Source organism: Papio anubis, chromosome 7 (assembly GCF_008728515.1).
Source record: "Papio anubis isolate 15944 chromosome 7, Panubis1.0, whole genome shotgun sequence".
NCBI classification, from domain to species: Eukaryota; Metazoa; Chordata; class Mammalia; order Primates; family Cercopithecidae; genus Papio; species Papio anubis.
This window is the reverse complement of record NC_044982.1, coordinates 35,133,055-35,152,214: the sequence shown is the minus strand read 5'-3', so window position 1 is coordinate 35,152,214 and position 19,160 is coordinate 35,133,055. Positions and strand designations below refer to the sequence as shown.

Below are 19,160 nucleotides of genomic sequence, written 5' to 3'. Positions count from 1 at the left end.
ATCCAGTGAGGGAGTGAACTAAGAGAAGAAGAAATGAAATCTGGGAGACATGGGATCCATCCAGGAGAGAAAGGAAGGAACGGTCAGGGTGGTGATTGGTGGGGTGTTCCCAGGAATGACTCTTCAGGAGACCTGGAGATCAGCATCTAGATTGGGACATGAGAAGAGCTCTAGGAGAGAGTTCTTCAGGGAAGAGAAATGGAATTGATAAGAACCTGTTGTTTTTGACTGTGTGGAAACAATAACAAGATTTTTTTGCTTCTTATGTTGTTTGTAGGAAAAATTAAGCATAGGTATATAGAAATTAAGCAAATGAAAATAAATGAAACAGTTCTAAGTTCAGGAAAAGTAAAGTAACTGAGCAAATATAGCCATAGTAACATATATCCTGATATGTATATAGCTATGTGATATAACTAATATACACACATGTGAACATAAATACGTAAATAGGTACATAGAATGGGGCAAGGAAATGGGAGAGACACTTAATGGAAGCGTGCTAATTTCTCATCTTCCACAACAGGACTTCAACAGTTACTATATAAGATTGACAAATTTAAAAGTAGCAATATGAGCCTGTTATTTAGGAATAAGGAAATAGTGAATGAAACAGTGCTATGTATTGAAAGTGGCTGTTCCTGGGACTGAAGAAGATGGAGTCAAGCAGTATAGGTTTTCCCCACTTTATATGCCGGTAGTACTATTTGCCTTTAACTACTATGTGTATTACTTTGATAAAAACATAAATGAATTAAAAATAAAATAGCATTGCAGTAAGTATCTTTGGATAATTCTTATAGATTGTAAAATCACTTCTCAGTGTTTGTTGTACCACCTGTTTTTCTATTCAAATGTGGTTGACATTTATGATTAAGCCTCTACTAAGGACTAAGTATCCTAAAATCAAATAAGATGCAGTTCCTGGCCTGAAGCACTTACATTTCAGTGGGTGGTGCATCAGAAAACTGAGCATTCGAAATTCATGGTGTGTCCTCTTTGATTGTCTTTTGGGAATGAAGGATGTGGAGAAAGTTTGGGACCTCAAGAGAAAGAGTGGATGTCTACAGCTGCACAAGGAAGGGCAAAAACCGGCAGAGCTCCTGGGACTTGCTGAAGGAGGAAAGATGCCTGAGAACTGGGCAGAGGAAAATTCCTCCTGCTTTGGAAAACTATGCATTTCCAAATGTCAAAATAGAGATTGCAGAGCTCAACAGCATGAATATTTTCTGGCTTACCCACCAATGGTTTTTTTTCTCCCCCTAAAAGGAAACAATGTCCATTATCTCTAGCGACATGCCTATTTTAACTTTGCCACTGTTAACAGTGGTTACTGGCATTTCAGTACTTTTTCCTAATGGGTATAATGTTGTTTTGATTTGTATGCCTTTGATGCTTATTATACTCAGAACAGTAGATGGGCCTTTTCTTGTGCTTGTGTTCCGTTAAAGAATTTTTCTTAGTTCAACGTATTCTTTCTTTAAAACTTGATTTAACTGCAGTGATGCCAGAAAGTTTCAAAAAGACAGTTCCTCACTTTTTCTTGGCAGCAGATATGGTGTTAGAAGGTAATAACACATAGTGAAATCATGATTTATTTAAAGTAGAAATTTTGATTTCTACAACAAAAATCTTGATTTTTAACCACCATAAATTTCCTGTAGTAATCCCAAGGGATGCTGTAAAAAGAATAAGGTGGGGTAGGGGTGGGAGTGGAAGGGGTGGACAACTTCTTGAAAGAGAACATACCCCAGTGCAATCTTGAAGGAGGAGTAAGAGTTAAAGAGGTGTAAAGGGTGGAGAAGAATAAAACAGGAGGAGGAAGGAAGAGAATTGTGTGGAGTTGTGTTCCAGCAGAAGTTACCACTTGGCTTCACCTGAAGTCTCATGAGAACCTGGTGCATTCAAGAAATTGTAACTGGTTTCCTTTCCCTTTGACGGGAACTCAGGGTTCAGGGAGCATGGTGGGAAGAGTGTGGAGAGACTGGGCTGTTAACTAGGGAGATTTATCTTGCACTTAGTAAATTCTGACATTACAAAAACAGGTTATTGTGAGGATTTAAGCAAAAGAGGGTAAGAGTCTTGTGCTCATATGCACCTTATAAACAGTCTTGAATAGGCAAAGTGATCAGTTTTTAAAGTGAGCATTATTGCAGACACACAAGACTACATTTTAAGTTCAAACTTACTATTCTAGTTAGAGGATTTATTTTACTTTGTCACAAAAATGAGAAGGTTGGCAAAAAAAAAAAAGACTTCCACAAGGTTTTATCTTTGAACACTTTATTGGTTTGCATTTCGATTAACTTTTTTTCTAGTTTGTTAAGAGTTTAAATGACCAAGTTAATACATTTATGAGGAAAATCTCACTTAGAAATAGAGATTTTTAAGTTTAGGGGACTCGATTAAAAATAATTTTATTTGAAAGTTAGGCATAATATGTATGTATATTTGCATATGTGCATAGTTTTTTTAAAAAAAACCTGGAAGGATGTGGTATGCATTAAAGAAAGATACTTTGTTTGCTCCTGCTTTCATTTCTGTTGACAACTTGCCAGAATTATTTGTATAGAGCTTCTATTTTGGGAACCATGATATAAATAAAGGATTCAAAATGTTTCCAATATGAAGCATTTCATCTACCATTTTTACGTCAGCTTGAATGGGAGGAGGTCCTTTGCTGCTTCTGAGTATAAGCAGATTCTTTGGCTCTTCATCATCCACCCCTTCCTTTGCCTTTCTTTTTCTGGCTCTGTAAATACTTAAGTTGCTGCGGAAGTGACTGGCCCTTGCGCTGGATCATTTCTCTGCTCTGCCCTTATCATTCAGTGTCTTACTGTCTGTTCCCCTAGCCCACACACAGTGCCTGGAAGAATATGTGTACTGTGAGGAGTGACTACCATTGGGCTTGGGATTGGGACATGAAGATGATGTATACTTTTCACTTTTTCTGTACCATTTCAGTTTTTAAAATTTTCAGTAAGCTTATAACCCAGATCAAAAATGACTTTGAAAAAGGGCAAAGGAGAGACTTCTCTGGGGAGAAAAATTATTTGAGGGTGAAAGATAAAAATTATTTTGACCGTCATTAATTTGATGGTAATTGTTTTAAATTTCTGGTTTCAGTTGTCTCTCCCTTTAATGCTGTATTAACCACACTGCCTTACATTGTCCTGTGAGAATGTGTTTATTTGCTGGGATTTTAAATAGTTGATTCTATTGTGAATTAGTTTATCTTTTAGTTATTCCATTGTGACAGTGTCTTATCCAGTTCTGTGCTACTTGTTAATCTTTTAAAAGATTTGCTTCTTTTTATGCCTGTTTTTCATGCTGTTTTGATACGTGGATTGGGGGGAGAAGGTCAAATCCACTATTTTTCATTCATTACTGCTGTGAAGGCTTTTTAAGAGAGAAAGATGAAGCTGAAACCTGTATTAAATTTTGCTAATGTGGACTTATTTTTGGCATTTCTCCTTCAACACAGATAATGTGTGAAATAGCCATGCTTACATTTTAGATTACAATAGAAGTTCTGATAATTTATCAGTTAATTTCTATTCTATTTTAGCTGAAAGCATGTAACTCTTATTTGTAGTGATTACATTTCAAGGGTACTAAGCTTAGGTGCTTTCAGGATAAGGATTGGACAGATCTTTTCCTCAAGAAGAGCCTGAAAGTCTCACTAGGGAGAGAAGGGCGAACCACAGGTAGACTGAATCCTGAAATTTCAGTAAGTAGCAGAAAGGGAAGCATTTTTAGAAAGGAGGGTGTCCTGGTACAAGGAACATGGCTTGGGGATCAGACTCTTGAGCAGTGACCCAGTCTCTTCTGAGCTGCTGGGTCTTCACGTTCAAACTGCAATAGATAATAGCTCTTTAAAGATTGCTTTAGGGAGTTGGTGAGATAATGAGCAATGCCTGATGCATACATAACTGGTTACAACGGATGGAAACAGATTATTGAACAAGCGTGCTCTGAAAGGTCAGCATGGTACAACAGGCAGGGTAGGACTTGGGGAATGAGGAACTCTGGATGTAAACGTGGACTTGTCCCTTGCTATTTAACCCTAGGTGGACTTACAGTTTCTGGCTACCACAGGTGGAAAATGATGGGCTCAGACAAGGTATTCTTTATAATTTACAGTTTTAAATTTTCAATATTGAATTCTTAATGTGGGCTCAGTCACTTGGTAGAGCTTTATAAAGAGGGCACGGTGGTTTGTCTAGGGCAAGCCTGTTTCCTTCTGTTAATATGAGAAGGAAGCAGTTTGTGAGTAGGTGCCAGTTACTCTTGAATTCCAGGCCTAAATCAGAAAATAATGGCATGGGCCAGGTGCAGTGGTTCATGCCTGTAATCCCAGACTTTGGGAGGCTGAGGCAGGTGGATCACGAGGTCATGAGATCGAGACCAGCCTGGCCAACATGGGGAAACCCCGTCTCTACTAAAAATATAAAAATTAGCCAGGTGTGGTGGCAGGTGCCTGTAGTCCCAGCTATTCGGGTGGCTGAGGCAGAAGAATCGCTTGAACCCAGGAGGCAGAGGTTGCAGTGGGCCGAGATCGCAGCATTGCACTCCAGCTTAGGTAACAGAGTGAGACTCTGTCTCAAAAAAAATAATAATAATAATGGCTTGGCAGTTGAGGAGCCACTGAAGGTTCTCAAAGTGATGACTACCATAGCATTTTTAAAAAGTTAAAGTTAATTATTAATTAATATTTTTTCTCTCACTGTATCCATTTCCACAGGATGTAGAAATTCATGCCTGGGTTGGACTGTAGAGGTGGAACACAGGCTATAAGGGAGCCTTTTTTTCTTTTATAATATATTTTCAAAGCAGTTTTTCTGCCATAAATTTTGTAACCACTAGCCCAGTATTGAGAGAGAGTGCACTATATAGTGAGCACTTTTATTTTTTTTTTGAAACGGTCTTGCTCTGTCACCCAGGCTGGAGTGCAGTGGTCCAATGGCAGCTAATTCCAACCTCACACCCTCTGAGCTCAAGCAGCCCTCCGGAATAGCTGGGACCACACCACCATGCCTGGCTAATTTTTTTTATTTTTTATTTCTCCAAGATGGAGTCTTGCTCTGGCACCCAGGCTAGAGTGCAGTGGTGTGATCTTGCCTCACTGCAACCTCCGCCTCCCGGATTCAAGCAGTTCTCCTGCCTCAGCCTCCCAAGTAGCTCGGATTACAGGCACACGCTACCATGCCTGGCTAATTTTTGTATTTTTAGTAGAGACAGGGGTTTCACCATGTGGGCCAGGCTGGTGTTGAACTCCTGACCTCATGATCTGCCCACCTTGGCCTCCCAAAGTGCTGGAATTACAGGCATGAGCCACCGCTCCCGGACTTTTTTTTTATTTTTTATTTGTTAGTAGAGACAAAGTCTTGCTTTGTTGTCCATGCTGGTCTCAAACTCCTGAGCTGAAACGATCCTCCCTCCTCGGCCTCCCAAAGTGCTGGGATTACAGTTGTGAGCCACTGAACCTGGCCTGACCATTCCTTTACCTCTCTGTGCTCTTTCTTCATTCGTAAAATGGAGATACAGTTAACCTTTGAATAATGCAGAGGTTGTGGCACCAAAACTCCCACCCCACATGCAGTTGAATATTTGAGTATAACTTTTGATTCCCCCAGGACTTAGGACTAAGAGCCTACTGTTGACCAGGAGCCTTACTGATAATATGAACAGTGAATGAACACATAGTTTGTATATGTATTATATAGTGTGTTCTTACAGTAAGTAAGCTAATGAAGAGAAAATGTTATTAAGAAAATCATCAGGAAGATACATTTGCAGTACTTTACTGTATTTGTCAGTACCGTAAATTTACTTCGTCTGTCTGACGTGGCAGGCAAGTGCAGCTGCAGACTTCAGTCCATGGTACAGATCAAACTATCGAACTCTTTCTTATAAAATCCTGACTTTGCTTCTTGGGAGCACTTTTAGCATCACTAGTGGCACCTCATATGGGTCCCATGGTGTTATTTGGGGTTAACGTATTTTACTAAGCGTAAAAAATACACCAGAACCATGAGAGGTCACTTTTTACTCTGACATGGGAGTTTATCAGAGAGAGGAACTGCTCATCTGGAGAGGATTAGTTTTTAATCGGAGAATTGTAGTACTTGAGCTCACCACAATAGCAGCAGGATATGGCTATGAAATTATTTTAGGAGTACAATATGTATTACAATTAATTGTATGCAGTTATGATTGAATATTACATCTTTACATTTGTTTACATTTCTCTCAGCTGCAGACTGCACCATTTATGATCTTTCTGTGCATAAGTTGTGATACATTTTAGCTCCTTAAGTAGATTTATGTATCTTCAATGATAGTAAACGATAAAATAGACTATTATCTACATGTATTTTATGCATTCATGACATTCCTAACTTTTTATTGATTTTTTCTATATATTTCTAGGCTATGTAGTTTTTTCAATTTGTCACAGTTCTCCAAAATATTTTTTAGTGTATTTACTGAAAAAAAATCTACAGATAAGTGGCCTTCCCTGTTCAAACCTGTGTTGTTCAAGGGTCAACTGTACTCCTGGGGTGCTGGTGAGGACTGAAGGAAAGGAATGAGCATGTGTGAGAAAATGAAATGGGTGAGAGTCCTGCTGTCTTAGATCCCTTGAGGGAGAGAGGTTATGCTCAGAGAGAATGGTACAGTCAGACAGACACAGGAATCGTCTGCAGTCTGTATTTAAGGACATGCTAAGGCAATGTGGAGTGATTTTAATTTTTTTCTTTTACGTTCTAGGTTCTTGGGTGGCATTTCAAAATCTGCTAAGGGAAATGCACTTACTGTTGATATCAATCATGATTAATAATAGTTTGGATATTATGTTGGTCTATTGTTCTTACGCTCCTTTCTGCTTTTTTCCTGAGCTAAATTTAAACGTGTTTTTTCAAGTGCAGTTTCTTAAATTCTTTTTGGAACATAAATATTCAAATAAGAAAACTGCTATATCCTTAATAAAGCCATTTGTGGTGCTCCTTCCTACTGAGCCCCCTCCCGTTTCCTACACACTTGTCTTCTTTTTCCAGTTAGATAATAGAGACTTGAGGGTAGAGATGGTCCCCCTGTGTCACTGACAGTGACTGTCTCAAATCGCCAGTGTTAGCAGCCTGAAAATCTGTCTTAGAGATGCAGATTCTCTGCTGCATTTTTTACAGAGTTCATTGTATGTGGATCAAAGACAATTTTCATGGCTTATCTAACGTAAATCTGACTTCATAGCTTTCCCTTCTGCCCTCAAAGAAGAAAATCAGTACTACCAGATTCTTCTTCCCCAGTATAGGATTCCTTGAGCCATTGATACCATGTAGCACTTGAGTGAAGCTCTCCAGGGTGTTGGTGTGAGTCCACATAGAGACATTCTTCAAATTTAGCCTCAATCCTGCAGAAGAAGGACTGAAAAGGACAGAATATACATATGAAAGTAGATGTTTCCCAGGAAAGGGGAACTAATGATGGCAACCTGTGCTCTGTTTAGGTACCTTCATCTGATGTTCCTAGGTCACTGCAGTCTTGGGAGGGGACAAAGTGAAGGCTACTGGGCACAAGGGAACTTTTATGTCAATATTAAATATAAGGAAAGCATCTGTAAATGAGGAAATATAAGCAATTGTGTTGATCATCTATGTGAAATAATTATTCAAATCCTATAAATACTGCTAATCTTATAATCTTTAGTACTCTCTATACAGCCGCCTTTGATTTCATTTTAATTAGGGGATTTAGCACAAGAACATCTTACAGGACAGACCTGACATCTGTTGGATTGTTACTTTTTGGTGATTTGAATGGTTGGAGGTTTAACAAAGTATAGTATCTTAGAATTAGTATTTAAACGTGTGGTCATCATACCGCATTCCCAGATTGTATTTTATATTTTTAGCAACAGAAAGATGGGTTGTTTTCTCATAAGTTTTGTTTCTGATTATGAAGGTGACACATGTTCCTTTCAGAAAATAAAAAATATAGACAAATACAAAAAAAATACTCATAATCAAAAGACAAACATTGTCAATTATTTCGTGAACTTACTTTGCTCTTTTAATCAGTCTGCCTGCCTATCTGTCTATCTGAAACATATCAAAATTTGTAATGTATGTTCAGTTTCTTTTTTATCCTGTATTCTGAAATATGGGCCTGCTTGTCCCCAGTTATGTTCAATAGGATGCATGGTATAAAATGTTTGATTTTTTTTTTTTTTTTTTAAGTGAGTCCATGGTCAAATCAGTTAAGAAATTTCTTAGTTTAACAAAATTGGTGGTGGTGGTGGTGGTGTTTTCTGTTTTTTAATAAAAATAATGGGAACTCACTATGTTACCCAGGCTGGTCTCAAACTCCTGGGCTTAAGAAACCCTCCCACCTCAGCCTCCCAAAGTATTGGGATTATAGGCGGGAGCCACTGTGACTGCAGGTTTCTTGGAGGCTTTAATAGACCAACATATATCAAGATGTCCTAAGCAAGGTGATATACAGTGTATTACTGCCTTGTTTAATTACAGAATGCTTTTTTGTGGGTTACTTGAATTTGAGCATAGTTTGGGAAAATGGACAAGCACTTCGTGTGCTGGTTATTTACTGGTTGTCCCAGGGCATCTATTTCTCACATTCATCTTTCCCCAGATATATTTGGTAATAAGTTATTTAATACCAGATTTGATTTGATAATCAGTTGTTCAATTTACAGCATTGGGTGAATTAGTTTTTTTAATGTATTTTAAATGTATAGTAGTTGTATTTTATCATACAATTATGATAAAAACACTCATTTACTTCTTTGGTCTCATCTGGTCTCTTGATATCCTGATGGCAGGCATGGAAACTCTCAGTGCCCACAATGAGTTAGTGAACTTTTGGTTTGTTTTCCTTTAAAGTATTATTATAACTTATCACACCTCAAACACTATTTTCCTCTAATAATTCTGTTTCACTTTTACCTTTCTACTTACTGCCTTTTACTCCTTTTGCCCTTCCTACTTTAAGCTCTTCCAACTTAGGTCTTTGGTATTTTATTATGTGCTTATTGCATGAGATTAGTCATATTTAAATATAAGAGATAAACATTGACATGTACTTCTGTACTTCATTTTGCCAGCTGTTGAATCAATTTACTGCTTACCAATTATTCCACCATAGGTTGGGTGCACTGGCTTACTCCTGTAATCTCAGCACTTTGGTAGGATCCCTTGAACCCAGGAGTTAAAGATCAACCTGGGCAACATAGCAATACCCTATTTCTACAAAAAAATTTAAAAATTAACCAAGCAGACTGGGCGTGGTGGCTCATGCCTGTAATTCCAGCACTTTGGGAGGTGGAGGCGGGCGGATCACAAGGTCAGGAGATTGAGACCATGGTGAAACCCCGTCTCTACTAAAAATACAAAAAAATTAGTTGGGCGTGGTGATGGGCGCCTGTAGTCCCAGCTACTTGGGAGGCTGAGGCAGGAGAATGGCGTGAACCCGGGAGGCAGAGCTTGCAGTGAGCCGAAATCGCACCACTGCACTCCAGCCTGGGTGACAGAGCGAGACTCCGTCTCAAAAAAAAAAAAAATTAACCAAGCATGGTGAGGCACGTTTGTAGTCCTAGCTACTCAAGAGGCCAAGGTGGGAGGATCACTTGAGCCTGGGAGTTCAAGGCTGCAGTGAGCCATTATCATACAACTGAACACCAGCCTGGGTGACAGAGCAAGACCCTGTCTCAAATAATAATAATTATTATATTTATTATTATAATATATATAATATATGTAATATATAATTTAATATATTATAATTAATATATATTTATTATATAATATATAATATATTAATTATATAAAAATTGTATATTAATATAATATATAATACATTAAATAAAATTTAATATGTATTATAATTAATATATAATATAATATTATTATTATTATTATTATTCCACCATGTAACTTGTTCCAGCATTCTTTATTCTGTCATTCTTCTTCTGCCCTCAAACTTTCTGCCAGACTTTTGTGTTCTTTCCTTCACTTTCAGCTATACAAACTATATTCAAGCTTAACAAAACCTTTAAAGCGTAACCTTCTGAACTTTTTTAGTTAGGAGGGTGAGTGGGAAGAAAATGTGGTTTTCCCTTTTGATCCTTCCTCTATCCAAACAGGCACATTTTAAGTTGTTTTCTTATCTCTATATTTAAATATGGCTTTATCATGTTACATGTTTTGTATCTATAACTTTTGCATTCACTTTGTTAATTTTACCACAAGTTTTTTTGACTCTACTTTGTTTCCATCGGTGTTGTCTCCTTCAGAGAGTGAAACAGTAGGAGAGCAGGAACTAGATTTATCAACTGTTTTTCTCAACTCTTCCTGCTTTTTGTTGAAGGGAGAATACGGAAATGAAAGGAGGTAGAAATTCCATTCTAAAAAGTTGCGTGCTAATTCATAAATCTTAAATTATCCATGGCTTGCACTAAGATGTGTTTCAGGCTAACTTGAAAGAGTGAGCCATCCCTTCTGTCTGAGATGCGACTTTTATGTAATGTGAGTGGAATTCAGGAAAGCCAAGAAGGGATGTAAAGAAAATAGTTTGCTTTATTTGATTATCTTAGCTCATCTAATATTCAAGTACGGTGAAGTTATATTTCTGTTTTTAAATAGTGTTCTATTACATTCTGAAGTAAGAATATTTATAGGCATTCTAAGTCTGTGTGCACAACTTCAAAAACTATTTCTATTTTTTTTTTTTTTTTAAGAGCCTGGGTATTACCATGTTACCTAGGCTGGTCTCAAATTCCTGGGCTCAAGCCATCCGCCTGCCTTGGCCTTCTAAAATGCTGGGATTACAGGCACAAACCACTGTGCTGGGCCTGGACATTTTCATAAATACTTCTGTAGGGTATATCTCTGGATTATTGGGGCATTTGAATAGTTATTCATCAGCACAGTTCCTTCTATTGCCCTGAAACATTGAGAACTGGTGTTGTATTTTAGGCTATACCAATTAAAGAATCTGAGAAGATCTCATTTTGGAATGTGGAAGTATTTGATGAGGAACGCTACATCTTTCTGGTGACGCTACCATATTGCACTGTAATTCTTTGACGACAGGAACTGTAGTGTTCCGCCAACCCCACCCCCTTCCCACATCTTCTTGTGTAACCTTTAAACTGCTCTTTATGCCCTTGGCACGATGTTGTTTCTTTCATTCTATTCCTTGAATTACTGTGCTCCCTTCCTTACCACTTAATCATTTCTTGAAAAAAAATTTTTTTTCATCATTGTGCTTGTTGATTAATTCATCGTAAAATAGGTAAATAAAGAAGATATCAAATGGGCATCTACCTCTATTTTTAATAATCTGGAGTTTACTGGAGATCACGACCAGCGATTTGGAGGTAACAGCATAGAGATGATATTTAAAGCTGCAGGCCCCTACAGTATCACCAGAGAGAGCACTGGTTGCCCTGCAGATTTCCAGCAGGTAACTTAATTATTCTGCCTTTGTTCAGCTGCACAGACAAACGTGATCCAACCGTGATATTATTACTCCAGTGGACCCATGCTTCTGTCTCATCCTAATACACTTAGTGCTCACATGCATCCTGATAAAAATGCCCTTTATCCCCCTTCCAGAAATATGAAAAATGGTAAGAGAAGTAAACCATAGACACCACCCTGCAATCACTAGCTTTTCAATGGACCCCAACTGAAGACTGAGTAGTGGGCAAAAAGAGGCAAGAGAAAATGAAGAAGCACATGGTTATCGCAGAGGTCCAGAAAAGAGAGGTTCAGGGTGGAGGATGGGTTCGGGAGTGCAGATACTTCACAGAGCCAGACTGACAAGGGCTTTTTAGCAATCAAGAGGTCCCATGAGAGGTTCCACTTTTAGCGTTCTCAGGGACTTGATGTCTAAATGACTGACCTACTGTGGTACAACTAGTCCCACCAGGAGATAGTTCCTGTTATTAAAGAGCTTACAATCAAAATGGAAAGTGTATAGGAAGGAGGCATGACCCATGCATCCCCCGTCATCTTCTTGCTTCTCTGTGTCTCCCCGCTACACCTGGAGCTTTCCTTGAAGGAGGGACTGTTGGATGTATGGTCCATGCTCAGAAGACACTACAGAAACATAGGGAGTGATTTAGAAGACAGGAGGAAGCATTTCTTCTGGAAGAATGGTGGGTTAGGTTGTGAGAGATGTTGAGTGATGAAACTAGTTGAATTGAACTCATTAAACTAAACTATGGGCCCTCTAGATAGAATTAGTGTTCTAGCTACATGGATCTACCATAGACTTAAATAGTATCTAGAGCTGTAAAATTAAACATGTAATAAGAAAAAATTTTATATAGCCTGCTCTTTCAACAGATGGAGGTGACATGCTGTGAATTCGTATTGCTCTTCTGTTTAATTCTATTGCTTTTTACCATATTGGTACTTAGGTTTGCTGATATTTAAGAGAGTTGCTAATCATTGTCAGCGTAGGTTTGCTGTTTCCGCCTACCCTGAGGAATAGGTGTTAAGGTATTATTGAGCTGTCATCATATGATACACATCGATGGACAGCATTATTTTTGACTGGCAGTTTAATAAGTGCAAAGCATGTATATTTCCATATATACTAGTCAGTGCCCAAAGTTTATATTGTACCCCAAAGGGGTTTGATGCCATAAATAAGAATGAAAAAAGGGAGAGAGGGAGGGAGATGGAAAATGAGAGGGAGAAAAAAATACAAAGAAAGGAAGGTCCTTATGACTGAAAAAAAATCTGTTATTTAACATAATTGCCTATCTCGAACCTCATCAGTTTTTACAGAAAGAACCATTAAAACGTGGCTTCTTTCTCTCCCATGTGCTCGTCTATATTTTGAAATGAAGAGAAAACATTGAGTCGTTGTTATATAATGTAATGGGAGTCTTGAAATTTCTTTTGAATTGGTAAGAAATTTTTATATTTAAAAATAAGATTTTATAAACTCATTAAAAATATTGGAAGTATATGAGATGGTTTGGAAGAGAAATACTGATGGTGGAGACTGAGCATTTCCAAGTCAGTTTTATTTCTTGTATTTTACTGCCAGCTTTTAGTTTCCTCCTATAATGGAAATTACTTCACATCTACTAAGAAAGACAGTTCTGCAGTAAAGTATTTTCTAAGGCAAATGAAATGTGGCAAGAGTTTTTATCGTGGTGGGATTGGTGTGTTGTCCTTTTAGAGAATGAATGTTTTGGGAATGAAAGATGATTTATTTGGATTTCTGTGAGGTTGTGAGAAATGTTGAAAGCATCTAATTTTTATAAGAATCTACTTAGAATTATTATTTATGCCATATAGAGTATTCATTGAAATAATCAGCTTTTTGGAAGATGAACAGGTGTTTGCATTTTGGTTCAGTTGATCCATTTTCCTTCCATTTTATGAGAATCACTTCTTAAACCTTTGCCGTGGCCATACATGCTGTCCTTTGATATCCTCGGAAGCAACAGTTAGCATGTTTTGTCACTTGAAGGGTTATCATTGAAAGAGGAACATGTAAAGTTCTGGAATGTAAAGGGAATAATAGCAATCTGACAGTAGAAGTATCTAGAAAGCTCAAAAGCCAGGTTTAATTAGGTAGCAGTGCAAAACTATTATCCCTTTTACAAAAGACGGGGAAGAGGAGTGCTAGTGAAAACAATTGGCATTTATCTGAATGGCTCCACAGACCCAGCCAGCACGAGCCCAGCCAGAGCTTGCCTGGCCCTGCATTCTGCAGGCAGCATGCTTTTTTTTTTTTTTTTTTTTTTTTTGAAACACCCCTACGTGTTCCAGCCTTTAAATAGCAGTGAGTCTTCTAAAATGATGCTGTGTGCTGCAAGAGAAATGAAAGCGCCTGCCTTGGAGGCAGGAAGCCGACTAGGGAGATGCTTAATTATCGTGGAAGTAAGTGCTTGTTACCATTGAGTGGAGAGTGCAGCAAGTGCGGGTCGTCCTCGGGTGTCAGAGCTGTGATTTGTAGACAATGCCGCCCTGTCAGCTCAGTGCTGGTTCAGCAGCATCTTTCCAAACATGTATTTGGCAAGAATTTAAAGGCCACCTCTTGTGTAATTTGTGGAGTCTTGGAAAAGGAGCCTCTGCCTTTCTTTTCAGAATGTACGCAACCATGCAGAATTTTGTACTCAGAATCTGTGTCTCCTGCCTCCTGCCTGACGTGCTCATGAGGAAGTTCATTTCCATGCCCGTCACCTGGAAGGATACTAACAGTTCTCTGTAATCTGTTGGGGATATGGAGAGGGCCACCCAGAGCTGTGTTTTGTTTCTGCCGTCTTCATAAATTAGCACTGATGGGGTGGAGTAGGTTGTACTGCATAAGGAAATGCAGGCATTTTGTTCATTAGTGAGATACTTCTAGCTTTTAAGAGTACAAGAAACTAAGGAGAGCTTGGGAAGAGGTGGTGGTGAATGCTGGATTCATTCTGCAATATCCTCGTCTCGGTAAGTAATAAAGTAGAGGAAAATACAGAAGAGTGCTAATAGATATAATGGCTCCGGGAAAACCCTTTTTATTTATTTATTTTTTTTCTGCTGTATTTGTTTTTGCCAACTATGTTAAGCCTTTGTAAGGAAACAAAAAACATGTATTAATTTTGGAATAGAGGACTTAAAAAGTGATTGTTGCAGCATATTCAGTAAAGTCATTTTTCAGTTTTTACTTTTGTCAAAAAACTGTGTTGCTCTAATTATCTTATTCACTTGGTTACATCTCAAACTTCTGGTTATCACACTAGCTCATGATGTTCTACATTTTTAGAGGTCATTGGAGCAAAAGTCTCTACTTTGGGCAGGAGCCATGATACCCAGAACAAGATGTACCCCTCCCCCTACCCCCCATTTTATGAAACAGTTCAATTAAGATGAAGTCTTAGTGGTCTTTTTTTTTAGAATATAAATTATGGATTTTATCAAATGAATTTTACTTTCTTCCTTTCTTTCAAACATGCTTTACTGAAAATACGGATTTTGGAACTGTGAATCCCAATCCATTATTGAGTCTTTTATTTTTATGTATCTGGTTTTGACAATTGCATGTTTGTTTTTAGATGTATTTATCTGCTAATTCAAATTATCCTTTTCTGTTTTAGAGAAAGCATGGGATTATGGCAACCACAGAGTCTCAGTAATACAAGTTCCATTCAGTTTTTTCTGAAAGAAAGCCCTCTGTTAAAGTGAAGCAAAGAAACTGTTGTGGATTATAACGTTTAGGAGTTCCAAATTTTCAGTGCTTTACAAAGAAAGCATCATTTAATCTTTTAAATGAAAAAGATTAAGATCTCATGCAACTGTTGTATTTTCTGGAAGCCATTCTCCAAAAGGGAAGTGCACATTTAAAACACAGATATGATGGTCCTTGCTGCAGGGATTTAAGTCTACTTGCTTTTACATCATGACCAGCTTGAAACGGTCACAGACAGAAAGGCCCCTTGCCACTGACAGGGCCTCTGTTGTTGGCACAGACGGCACCCCCAAAGTCCACACTGATGATTTCTACATGCGGCGCTTCCGGTCCCAAAATGGCAGCTTAGGATCATCAGTTATGGCTCCTGTAGGACCCCCACGAAGTGAAGGTTCTCACCATATAACCTCAACCCCTGGAGTCCCAAAGATGGGGGTAAGAGCAAGGATTGCAGATTGGCCCCCAAGAAAGGAAAACATAAAAGAATCTAGCCGTTCAAGCCAGGAAATAGAAACCTCAAGTTGCCTTGATAGCCTGTCCTCCAAAAGCAGTCCTGTGAGTCAGGGAAGTTCTGTTAGCCTCAATTCCAATGACTCAGCCATGCTGAAAAGCATACAGAACACGCTGAAAAACAAGACAAGACCGTCGGAGAACATGGACTCCAGATTTCTCATGCCTGAAGCCTACCCCAGCTCCCCCAGAAAAGCTCTTCGCAGAATACGGCAGCGAAGCAACAGTGATATCACCATAAGTGAACTTGATGTGGATAGCTTTGATGAATGTATCTCACCTACATACAAGACTGGACCATCACTGCACAGGGAATATGGTAGCACATCTTCAATTGATAAACAGGGAACGTCTGGAGAAAGCTTTTTTGATTTGTTAAAGGGCTACAAAGATGACAAATCTGATAGAGGTCCAACTCCAACCAAGCTCAGTGACTTTCTCATTACTGGTGGTAGCAAGGGTTCTGGTTTCTCTTTGGATGTTATAGACGGGCCTATCTCACAGAGAGAGAACCTCAGGCTTTTTAAGGAAAGGGAAAAACCACTCAAGCGACGTTCAAAATCTGAAACTGGAGACTCATCTATTTTTCGTAAATTGCGCAATGCCAAAGGTGAAGAACTTGGGAAGTCATCAGATCTTGAAGATAACCGATCAGAAGACTCTGTCAGGCCCTGGACATGTCCAAAGTGCTTTGCCCATTATGATGTCCAGAGTATATTATTTGATTTGAATGAGGCAATTATGAACAGGCACAATGTTATTAAGAGGAGAAACACCACCACTGGAGCTTCCGCAGCTGCCGTGGCATCCTTGGTCTCTGGACCTCTGTCTCATTCAGCCAGTTTTAGCTCCCCAATGGGCAGCACAGAGGACCTGAATTCCAAAGGAAGCCTCAGCATGGACCAGGGAGATGATAAAAGCAATGAGCTTGTAATGAGCTGTCCATATTTTCGGAATGAGATAGGTGGAGAAGGGGAGAGGAAAATCAGCCTTTCAAAATCAAATTCTGGCTCCTTTAGTGGATGTGAAAGTGCCTCCTTTGAGTCTACCCTTAGTTCCCATTGCACAAATGCAGGAGTGGCAGTACTTGAAGTGCCCAAGGAGAACTTGGTGTTGCACCTAGATAGAGTGAAAAGATACATCGTGGAACACGTAGATCTGGGTGCATACTATTATAGAAAATTTTTCTACCAGAAGGGTAAGTAGAGATCCTTTATTTCTTACATTTTCTTTTGCCGTACTTTCTGAAGTATTGTATATTAAGATATTTATTAGCAATGTGGCATAAGATTTGCATGTCTTCGTTATCTTTCTTGATGGTAAAATAGCTCGATAGCCATTTGCTCAATTTATTTCTTCTTGCTTTTTTTGAGTTACTTTCCCCTTTCAGATATACAAATGTCTTGTATATTAAATAGTACTTTTACAAATAAAAAGCCCCTTTGACTTAGCGGTTGAAATTTTAGTCTTTGTTATATAGTAGATTTGCTGTGTCACCTTTAGGGATAAATGTACCAAGTTGAAAATATTTAAAATATAGCTATTTTTTAAGGATTGCAAAAACAGTTTTAATGCTACTTTCATTTTTTAACACTTTCGCAGTAAGTACAGGAACCATGTCTTTGCTGCTTCAATGTTGTCATCAGTAGGCGGGAATTATAACATATTCCTGTCCATTTACAGGAAATATTGTGAAAACAAATTACATTATTTGACAGAAGTCACAGAGCCAATAGATCTCAGTGCCAAGAATCAAATCTAGGTCTTTGAGTAGAAAAGGCACTGACGAGAGAAGTACTTTAACAGAAGGGCCACTTCCTTTCTAATCTTTTCTTTGAGTGAGAGAGTAAAAAAAGAAAAAAAGAAAAAAAAATTATATATATAGTTGAGATTACACTTTATACACAGTTTTATCTCATACTTTTAAGAAAGACCATTGTGATTTACTGAAAAGTGAGTAGTATAAGTGAACTCTTACAAGCTTTTTGAGCAGCATTAATTAAGGAATGAGTTTAAGTTATCCAGAGAGGCAAATGAGGAAACGGGATGACCATCCACGAAGGACGTACCTCTGTGTTCCATTAGCTAGATCAGTCATCTCTGCAGCCAAGTGAAGAGGCTTGTGGCGAGAGGCTCCCAGTCTGCAAACTACTCCCGCAGTGTTTTGATTTCCACTGTTTTGGGGTTTTGAATGGTATTTAAATTTATTCCTCTGAGTGAAGTTTAGTTTCAAATCTAGTACTCATAGCTTTATAACAATTGCTTTAGAGTAAAACATATCTTAATGTTACATGATAGATCCCATTCCAGAAGGCTTTATTGACGGAAAAAATCTTGTCTCGTGACTAAATTCCTACATATCTATGGTGTGGGTCTTGGAATCAATATTGTTTTGCATACCCCGATGTCATTTTTAAACATTTATCTTCTCAGAATAATTTTCTGAAGTTTATATTTTAGAAATTACATCTCTCTTACACTGTCCTTTAAGGTCCAATGTTTCTCATTCTTGCCAACTTGGCATTTGGGGGTGAGATGATTCTTTGTTGGGGTGGGGTGGAGACGGGGGCTGTCCTGTGCATTGTAGGATGTAGGATGCTTAGCAGCATCCCTGGTTTCCACACTATCAATGCCAGTAGGTTTTCCTCCTCCCTCTAGTTGTGACAGCCTAAAATGTCTTCAGGCATTGCCAAATGTCTCTTAGGAGGTAAACTAACCCCTAGCTGAGAACCCCTGCTTTACTGTACCTGCGCAAATTTTCTGCAGGTGTTTCTGAGCTGTCAATAGGTGGAGGCAAAATGGCCTCCACCCAAAACTGACACTGAAACATATTAGTTATAATCTAATTTATGTATTTATGGGTACTTTTTTCCTATTAGGCACTATAATAACATTATTATAATAATGAACATTTTGGGTACTTATTGTGTACCAGGCACTGTACTAGGCATTTGCTATGCCACATTTTCTCATTTCAATTTCTTAACGCCCAGGAGGGTAGGTACTATTGTTAACCTTGTTTTCCAGTTGAGAAAACTGAGGCTTAAGTGATAGGCTCTCATGGAGCTAGTAAATGTTGGAGCCAGGCTGTCTGAACAGTCATGTTCTTAATCACTGTTCTCTGATCTCTGCTAGGTTAAAGAGATGGAGAATCTTAAAGTATTTTATCTTTCAAAAGTCTGCAATAAAAATGTGAATGCTTACATTCCAGATTAATCCTGTTCATAATAACCTCATAAATCTAATAGTCACTAATCCAGTAGTTACTAATTTGAAGCATGGAAAATACCCTCTTACCCAGCATAATTGGAACTAGTGAATTGAAAATATCAACTCAAGCAGGGAATTTTTAAAAAGTATACATTTAAGCTGTTTTATTATCATTAAAACATGTAAGAATATGTTTGCCAAACTCTTGTGAGGCCAAAGGCTTTTCT

At 38.3% G+C, this 19,160-nt stretch overlaps 1 protein-coding gene across 18 annotated transcripts in view; it reads left to right on the top strand.

Annotated features, from left to right (window-relative positions):
* SIPA1L1 (signal induced proliferation associated 1 like 1) overlaps positions 1–19,160 on the top strand; it is a 410,818-nt gene that overhangs the window by 246,460 nt on the left and 145,198 nt on the right. For 15 of the 18 annotated variants that reach the window (XM_017961310.3, XM_021941336.2, XM_021941338.2 and 12 more), the window contains one exon: positions 15,122–16,921. In XM_017961310.3, coding sequence (XP_017816799.2) covers positions 15,424–16,921 — 1,498 coding nt within the window. In that variant the 5' untranslated portion in view covers positions 15,122–15,423. Of the gene's footprint in view, positions 1–13,809; positions 14,475–15,121; positions 16,922–19,160 lie in introns of those variants that run through there. The other 3 variants (XM_009211876.4, XM_009211870.3, XM_009211871.4) reach the window with 2 other exon arrangements.